At 41.0% G+C, this 9,505-nt stretch overlaps 1 protein-coding gene across 1 annotated transcript; it reads right to left on the minus strand.

The window, feature by feature from the left end:
* Positions 1 to 2,306: 2,306 nt before the first annotated feature.
* SRSF6 (serine and arginine rich splicing factor 6) lies at positions 2,307 to 7,371 on the minus strand. The gene is made up of 6 exons (XM_044440290.1): positions 7,138 to 7,371; positions 6,590 to 6,738; positions 4,980 to 5,098; positions 4,586 to 4,794; positions 3,721 to 3,804; positions 2,307 to 3,587 (listed from the first exon to the last, which is right to left on the minus strand). Exons 1-6 carry the CDS (start codon positions 7,242 to 7,244, stop codon positions 3,224 to 3,226), a joined length of 1,032 nt encoding a protein of 343 aa, XP_044296225.1. The 5' UTR covers positions 7,245 to 7,371; the 3' UTR covers positions 2,307 to 3,223.
* Positions 7,372 to 9,505: the final 2,134 nt, after the last annotated feature.

Consider the following 9,505-nt stretch of genomic DNA (forward strand, 5'->3'; position numbering starts at 1 on the left):
TGCAAATATGTGCACAATAGTACAATGCCAAGACGGCCATTTTACCTTACTATGAACATAGTGAGGCAGTGCAATCCAATAAGGCTGCTCATAACCCTCCAAACTCAGTGGTTTACAAGCAGTAAGATAGCAGGAGGGTCTCTGCACACCTGCTGCCTTGCAAAAGGCTTTGCCAGTTTTGGCCACCTAGGTCTTTTGCCCCAGAGAGTGAAGTCTGAGGCACCATCAGGAAACGTGTTGGAAGCTCTCCCTTCCCTACCACCCACAGAACTAATTTCCAAGGATGTTCTTGTGAGGGCAGAGGGCAGCTACTCCAAATTCAAAATTCCATCCTTGATCTAACCTCCCCGAGGTTGAAACTAGGATTCCAAATTCCCATGGCAATCTGGTCTCTATCTCATGTCTATTGCCATAAGACAATTATGTTTTCTTGTATCTTATTACATGTATGCTGTCTTTCCTCCCCATTTTTGCCCTCACAACTATCTTGTGATGTAGGTTGGACTGAGAAATAGTGATTGGCCCAGCTCATCCCATGAAAAATGGGAGGAATTTGCTGGAAGGTACCACCACTCCTAGGTTTATAGATCTGTCATTTTTCCCTTAACATTTTTCTGTAAACAAGACTTCATCTAACTGCTAAAAAAATGCTGCAAGCCATTCAGCCATCAAGTTTATTGTATGACCTTGGGCCACTCTCTGAGCCTAACTTACCTCAGAGAGCTGTTGTGAGAATAAAATGGGTTAGTGATATATGACAATATGTATCACCTTGAGCCCCATCCTCACTATATTCAGATTCTCAATTTGGCAAATCAGCATGCTCAAGTAAGTTCTCAGAATGGATGTACTCTTGGATATCACACCTGATATATATAGATACTGATCTGGTCTTATTCCCAAATCTTGGGCTGAATTACTTATATTCAATATCCTTCAAGACAGTTTCAGAAGTTTAATTTCTAACTTTTATGCCTATTGTTCAGTAGTGTCAACAACTGCCAATTGTTTTACAATTCAAGTGCTAGCTCTTGTCCTTCAAGCTCTGGACTAAAACCAGTCTACTCCATGAATTGCTTCCTTTCATATGCACTTATACTAGGATTTTCTCTAGTTTCCAGACTGTATTATTCTATCTGGCATAGAAGTATAGCTGGCAGAAACAAAGTAGTCCTTTTAGGTCATGGTACCCAAATTGTAAAATGACCTCTTCAGATTCACCTGCCTCCGTCTTTGCTCGATTTACATTGAGAACCATTTTACTTCTATCAATATTCAAACACAGCCTTAAGTGTTTGTGCATTAAGGATCTTTAGTGATGTAAATAATGAAACAGTATTGTACACTAATTTGAGAGTGCTTATGCACAAAAAGTGGGATATAACTTCTGAAATAAAAGTGTAAGTGAGTAATTGTGCAGGCCAATGCTCTCAAAGTAGACCACCCACTACAGCTGTTAAGAGACAATCCCCTTCCTGATCATCTCTTAAACCTAAAATAGAATATAATGAATGCAATGATGCCACTTTTCTAAGGTGTTTTCCCCCACACACTTTGTGCACTTTAAGGCTCATGCTCTCGCTTATTTTACATTGCCTGAAGAACAGCAGTTTTGGTACTAGGCTAACTTGGTTAACCCATGTACATAAGGGAAGCTTTAGACTAATACTAGATTCTAGACTTCAAGACAAGATTGATGAAAGCTTTACCAATGAAGTAATCGGACCTGCTGTTTAATGTCCTGTATAGGTAATGCATTTTCTAAATCATCAGTGAGATCCATCAACCCACTAGCCTTTGATATGAGCTATTTATACTTAGGATGATGTGGTTTTCCAAGCCTTGGCATTCTGCTTAAGTAGATCTGCAGAAGTGGGCCTAGTAACCCAACAGCTTTGTGAGTACTAGTCTAAGTAAAAACTGTTCTTTAGATTACAGCTTCGTATGCCTACTGAAGTTTATTTGAAAAGTCAATGTCATAGAGGCCATTGCTGAGGCTGTTTTCATGACTTTCTAGGAATTGTCCTGTCATGTCAATCTGGTGAGTGTAGGTTACATGCAAAGACTTAAGTACAACCTCACTCATGGTCTGCTTTCAGATTGTGAGTGTGTTCGTTTCCCCATTGCCTAAACAATGCTTGCTGGGCTCCCACAAAACCACAATCCCCAAGGGGCAAATGTGGAAGCCACAGCTCATCCAAACCCCGTCATCATTTATGACATTCCCCATTCACTTTACTCGCAAACCAGGACTAAGGTTAACATATTCTACAACATATACCAAATAAAGCTATACCACAACAAACTGTGGAGTCACTGATTTAATTTTATACAAGTCAAACTACACATTGTATAAAGATTACAAGGCTGGGCTAATATCTGCTATAGTTGCTAAACTGATTTGTAACATACAAAGGACACTGTGACTGGGTTCTAATTAAGTTGTATAAATTGCATGGGAAAGGCTAGTTTAAGTTAACCCATTAAAATGAGAACTTCAGCTCCAGTATATTAAGTTCCCATGTTGCTGTCAATTTTAGGGAAACTTGCTTAACCTCTTACGCAGTAGCAAAAGGACAGCAAAATAAACTAAAGTACTTGGGAAACAAATTTATATGGCAGCTGGAGCCTTGTTCAAATACATAACACTGCATTAGCTTTCTCTTGTTAGGCAGAACTGCACTGTGCAAGGTTAGAGGGCAGTTTTTATTAAGTTGTTGATACTGATTCAAGATGGTGAGGAGCAGAAAAGTAACTTTTGGCAAATTATTGGACAGCATAGACAAAGTGTTCAAATTAAAACTCAGTGTTGGCTTGAGAGGCATCTCCAATCAGTTCAATAAGGCTCTTGTGTATCTTTAAAAGCTATTTTTAAAATAATGAAAATATTTAGGAAGAACTGTTTTCCAAAAACCTTCTGTACTCATACTTTATTAAAAAACGCATTTTCCATGCCACAGATTTTTGCTGCAACGCTATTAAAAAAAAAATCAAAGATTTGCCCTAATTTCTACAAAAAGAGATTCTTTTCCTGCTCTCTGCCACCTCTGCACAACCTTTCAGAAAGTTTTAGGCATTTCAACCTTTGCCTCATTTACTTGGTTTTCAGGCCATTTCATCCTGCAACCAAATGGGCCAGCTTCTCCAATACTAACATAAAAAGACTTCTGGCCTGGCATACAAATGTTCCATAATCAAGTGAAGGGGGAAGAAAGTTCCAGCCTTAATCCTGTGAACTGGATCTTGAACGTGAGTGGGATTTTGAATGTGATCGTGACCTGGACCGTGATGCAGCTCTTTTGGGTGGGGACTCTGAATGAGCTTTTGTAGGTTGGTGCTGCAAAGGTGAATGGGAACGAGATCTGCTTCTTGATCTTGATTTAGACTTTTCTTCTCCTTTACCATTTTCTTTGGGTGATCGAGACACAGATCTGGATCTACTGCGAGACTTCTCAGACTTCTCTTTGGATCTGCTGCGGGACTGTGAACCTCTATCAGATTTCACTTTAGACTTGCTCTTTGATCTAGACTTTCTGCCTTTAGATCTGGAACGTGAATGATCTTTGCTTCGAGACCTAGATTTAGAACTTTTCAAAAAAATTAAATTGTGATAATTGAAATTCTATACACAAAAACAGGAATTTAAAGGATCAACTAGGTATTAGCCACCTAATATATTATTTGCAGTAGAACGTTTATTAATAAAACTGAAGTTCTCACCGTGATCGGCTTTTTGAGGCACTACGGGATCTACTGCGGCTGCTCCTACGACTTCTACTACGTGACCTCCTTCTTGAACGTGACCTGAAAAAAAGCATATCCTTAGTTATAGCAGATAAATATCATGCACCCCCCTTTCTTCTTAAGCAGCATTACATGAACTGCTTTTTGGAAAAAATGGTGGCATAGAAGAATCAACTTGCTTGTCTACTTTCAAACTATCATGACCCCTTTCATTACTAAGCAGTATTCCAATCCAAAGACCCCCACCCCCCAGCAACATTTCCCACATTTCTATGTTCTCAACTTGATTTTTTAAAATCTTGTACACTGTTCTGAGAGTTCTACTAATTGAATAGTTTATAAAAGCTTTAAATCAATATAAATTTAAGAACCTATGAGCAACCAAATGCTTGTGGGAAACCCACAAGTAGAATACCAGTACAATATCATAAACACCAGAAATGTAGGCATGCTGTCTCTAGCATATAGCCAATATGGTCAAGTAAACAAGGACAACTTTATGAATGCATCAAATCTCCACTTAAAACTGTCCCAAACACCATACATTGTTCAGTGTGGCTGACAAAAATGTATATGGGATTTCAAATGCAGTTACACAATAGATTTGTATGCTTCATTTTTAATTCCTTTCTTAATTTTGCCTAATATGGAATCTATCATTTTCACAGCAGCCATACACAAAATCAATACTTTAAACAAGCTTTCTACTACAATCTCAAGATCTGTCACTCCTAGTTCAGATCTCATTGGCTTATATGTGAAATCTTCTAGCGACAATCACTGGAAGGTTTCATAATGACAGGAAATCTTCAAAAGGCACTAGCACCAATTCTAAAGATACCTTGATCTACTGCCAGAGTAAGATCTTCTGTGGCTTGATCTTGGCTTGTCTTCAACAAGCCTGATTTTTCGTCCATTTATCTCTGTACCATCCAATTTATCCAGAGCACGTTTCATGTCAGAGTAAGAGCGGAATTCAATTACACCTTCATTAGTGCGCTCTTTGTGAGCATCCGCATAAGTTACTTCACCAGCTTGCCTCATGAAATCCTTGAACAAAGGAAATTACGCTTGCTTTACAAATATAGACATAGTATTATAACTACTTAAAACAAAGTTCAGAACATTCAAATAATGTTATCTTTAAGTTTAAGCAAACTTCTATAAATTATGTGCAATTAATGAAGGATTAGGTGTTACAACTTTTTTTTTAAAAGGCTTGTACATCAACTTACTTTCAAATCTTGCCAACTACAGCGACTGGAAAGGTTTTCAACAATTAATCTGTATTCTGTACGAACAGGTGGTCCATATTTATCTCTTCCTGATGCTCTTCGACTGCTATATCCTCCACCTTTATCATATAAAGATACAAAGTTAGCAACCTTATGTAAAAGCAAATAGAAGTTAGTTTACTTTAACTTACAAATGTATTTACAGGAGTAGGATTTTAGCTTTCTAATCCTGCAACAAAATTTTCAATTCGCCATATTCTATAAATTAAGGGCAAATCAAAGACTAAAATCCTACAAGACTGTGCTCCTAAACTCTGTTAGAAAGTGACTGCTCCTTTATTAGATTTACCTTGCTAAGTTTTATTTTACAGAACATTGTAAAATATAAAACTTAACTGATTACATGCATTTCTACATTTTACAAAAAGTTTACTAATTTACACTAAGTACTTACATCACAGTATGAGGTATTTGGTGGTGGTTTGGCCACAACACACGCAAGGTAACAGTCACCTAGTTCAGTTTAACCAGTTTTGTCTAACCCTTGGAATCCTCACCATCACCCTGCGTCTAATGGCAAAAGGCTGCTGTCGTCATGGCTTCCGGTAAGGTCAGCCAAAGGGTCATAGGGCAAGGGTCACACAATGTATGGAAAAGCCATGGCCAATCAGGAAAGGCAGTCATCTTAGCCTCAGTGGACACAGCCTCAGCCCCACTGGTCACTTTTAAATTGAAACATCAAGGACTTGTTAAAAAGTTTGAATTGAACATGCAACAACTTTAAAACAAACATACAGATTTGCAAGAAACCCACCCCCACCAATAACAAACCAGCAGAATAGAAATCTACCTTACTGCTCTTAAGCAACATGTAAAATTCGACTGATACAGACTGACCCAAATATTTTCCCAAAAAAGCTAAACAAAATGGGAACTGCATCTTCATTTGGGTTTTTAAAATCTCCAATTCAATATCATCAACCTCTTTGATGGTTAAGGGCCACTTCCCACATTTTTAGCCAACTTTCATCTGCAAAATTTTAAGAAAACTGCTTCTAAAGAGAAGCTTGTTTTTAAAACTACTACAGGAACTGCTATCAATAAGCTGCTTTACAGCATGTAACAGTCCCTCCCCTGCTTTTATTGGTAATTGTTCTGCCAGATATGTTCTAATTAAGAGCAGTGAGATTTTAGTATAAAACCCCAACTATTCCTCCCAACTCTGCCCCATGCTTCAGCCCGATATTTTGCGCTCATGAGTGCAATCAACATTACGTTTTATGAATTCCCATAAAAAAAACTTCCAAGAGTATAATATTAACAGGGAAGTTTCAACCCCTTTCTGACAGTACAGCCCACCAGTAACACAAGCCCCTCATAAGCTACCAAGCCTCCCTCCGCAAAAATCTGTCTCAAATGGCCTGTCGCTTCACGATCCCCACCCCGACCCGCGCATCCCCAACCCCTGACGGAGCAACTAACCCCGCCCACGCTCCACCTCCCCTGCGAGCACCCCCGGCCTGCTCTCTCTCGCTACCCTCCAACCCGACTTTCCCCTCCCCTCCCCTCCTCCGCGCGCCTGAAGTAGGCCGCGCCGGAGCCACACTCACTGCGGCTGCTGTAGCTGTAGCCGTCCCTGTCCCGGCGGGGACCGCGGGCGTGCTCCACAATCACCCGCTCCCCGCACAGGTCCTTGCCGTTCAGCTCGTAAACGGCATCCTCCGCATCGCGGGAATCCTCGAATTCCACAAACCCATACCTGGAAGAGGGGCGGGGAGGGAACAAAGACGCTGCCGGTCACTGGCAGAGCACGGCCGGCCTGGGAAGCTCACGACTCCCGCGAGAGCCGTTCCGCTCGTTACCCCAACCAGACACCTCTTCTGCGTCGAGGGGACGGCACCCCAACCCGCGCGCTGCCCCCCTTCCTTTGGGTTCCCCCAGCCCACCCGTCGGACAATAGGGGGAGGCCGCCCTGAGCCGCCATTTTGAGCAGGACGCCACGCGGCACGAGGGAGACATTGACAGGCCGGCGCCGGGCGCTGATCAACGGCTCGCGCGCCTATCCGCCTCGCCACCCCAGCGGCGCTCTCGCCTTCCCGCCTCAAAGTGGCCCACGGCAATCTCTCCGTGTCTCCTCCTCCTCCTATGGTCGCCTCACCCATTTTTTAAATCGACCTCGAGCAAGCGGCCGTAGCCGCTGAAGAAGCGCTGAATATCCTTTTCCCGTACATGGTAGCTTAAGCGGCCGATATAGACGCGCGGCATCTCCACGACCTAGAAAGGGAAAAAGGAAAAGGGGGGAAAGGGAAGACGTAAGATCCGAAAACAATGAACGGAACAGTACTCCGAACAATTCACGTCTGCGGCCTGTTCCGCAGCATAATGGCGACCAGTTCACGGGCAACCCTTTATATAGGTGGGCGGGGCCTGGCGTTCTCGCTTCATCACGATCAATAGCGAGCAAAGACGTCACAAGGGAGCCGGAGCTACGGGGTTCGCGCACTGCGCATGCGTAGAGCCCCTGGCACGCATAGCTCCTGCCGTAGGGCGAGAAGGCATATATGGAAGATCACTTGAGACTGGAGGACCAATCCTATGTGCTTCCGTGTCCGCGCTGGGTTCAATTGATCTGCCCTCCGTAGACTGGAAAACAAACGCGGGAAAGGGACAAATATTTGAAGAGACAATTCCTTATCGGGTTTTTACTATACAGATGCAGGGTCTCCACAATTTCTTGGTTATTTGTATCGCTTTATTAAAGAAATATTTCTGTGACTGAAAAACACTTGGAATATCTTTTCGGGATGCTCGTCGTTCTTTTTCTCTTGGGTTGCTATTATTGTTACTGTCATTATTAAATATTGCTATTAACAATAACATTTGTGAACGGCTTATATGAAATACATTTCTAGACAAGAAAGTACAGAGAATAGCATTACCTTATCAAAAGATATTTTTGGCTCTTGATATACAGGAAACATAATTGTTGCTGAATTAAATGTAGCCTAAGATCTATGTGATCGTTTTGCAACAGTGGTGAAAATGGGCTTTCGTGGAGGCTGGGAGCTGGAAATTCGGGAGAAAATTGAACAGTAGCAATTGTAGCAATAGCAACTTTTTGAAAACACTTTTTACAAATCTACTTTAGTGTTTTATGACAACCTCCCCAGCTGGTTCCCTCCAGACATTTTGGTTGGGAATGCTGAGCACTGTAGACCAGAATATCTGGAGGTCTTTTGTTTTTAGAACATAATGCAGACCAGCAGCTTCTAAATTATATTACTTTTACCTTGATTTACTCATAAAATTATCATTGTTCTTGTAATTATTTCTGAATAAATCCATCTTTTAAAGTAGTATGCATTTAGGAACAAAACAAGTTATGCACAGGATATTTTAGGTTTTTATGTTATTCCTGATTAGAGGAAACTTCATCAACTAGTCCTTGAAACATCTGAATCACCCAATAAGTCAAGTTAGGAAGAATTGGTGTGTACCATCTGCTCCTCTCTTTAAAGAAGTTTAGAGAAACTCCTAAACTTGTTTCTGTTTGTGAAGTGGGGGTTACCTTTCCCAGTTTAGGATTGGTAAACAACTACATTTATGAACCTTTATGTAATCCCAACCTATTATTCATAAATAATTTTCATTTAAAAAGCCCCACATGATTTCACAGCTTCCACACCCTACATTCTTAGTTTTTGTATAATGGTACTCCTATAACGTAATTTGAAGGAATCAATTTATTTGGAGTAAAGGCGGGTAATAATATATGAAACTTTTGCCTACATTCTAAAGCAAAATATTTAATAAAACAAACTGTTCATTTTTGAGGGAGGGAGGGAACAAAATGGTCTTTAGATGGCAATCTTTTTTTTTTCCTGAAATTTTCTTTTTCCCCAGGACTTTACATCTCTAAGGAGTGCATGCTATAGTTGAGGTATCCTTGAGAACATGCTTACACACATGCCTGAGAAAAGGGTCCTATTTTGGGGAGCATTTGTGATAGTAGTGGTCTCAAAAACTCTTCTCCTGCAGATAGTAATACATAGGTAGACAGGTGGTCTCTCATTTAATCAAATCTTAACTTCAGGGGTTTACTTATTAAGATGAGCACATTGCAGACTGCAAAAAGCAACTGGCACCCATTGCAGATCTCATGGAACAGGCCTAATATTATTCCAGTACTATGTACAAGTTAGCAGCCTAGCTGCAGCATTTTGCAACAACTGACGTTTCTAGACATGCTTCAGAACTAGCTTTATGTAGAGTGCTTTGCAGTGGTTGCAGCATGATAGATGAAGGCATGGATGACTGTTGCCAGTGCAGAAGAAGGGTTGCTGCTAACAAAGCAAATGTAATTGTGCAGATGCAGGGAGAGAGTAAGATCAAAGAACGTTCCCAAGTTACAGATCTCTACAAGGGAACACAGCACCTTACAGAAGAGATTGAATTCCAATCCCAGAGTCAGGCTATCTACTGATTAAGAACACCTCTATTATATCCTGCAATTTTTGAATTCCATT

This window comes from Varanus komodoensis, unplaced genomic scaffold (genome assembly GCF_004798865.1).
Source record: "Varanus komodoensis strain SLA01 unplaced genomic scaffold, ASM479886v1 scaffold37, whole genome shotgun sequence".
Taxonomy (NCBI): Eukaryota; Metazoa; Chordata; class Lepidosauria; order Squamata; family Varanidae; genus Varanus; species Varanus komodoensis.

What these genes read in the sequence shown, in the direction of transcription:
- SRSF6 (XM_044440290.1), bottom strand. Translation starts at nt 7,244, where the DNA reads ATGCCGCGCGTCTATATCGGCCGCTTAAGCTACCATGTACGGGAAAAG. An exon ending in GTAGTTGGCAAGATTTGAAA is followed by an intron (nt 4,795 to 4,979) that starts GTAAGTTGATGT and finishes CCTTTGTTCAAG; the next exon opens with GATTTCATGAGGCAAGCTGG. An exon ending in GCCTCAAAAAGCCGATCACG is followed by an intron (nt 3,588 to 3,720) that starts GTGAGAACTTCA and finishes TTTTTTGAAAAG; the next exon opens with TTCTAAATCTAGGTCTCGAA.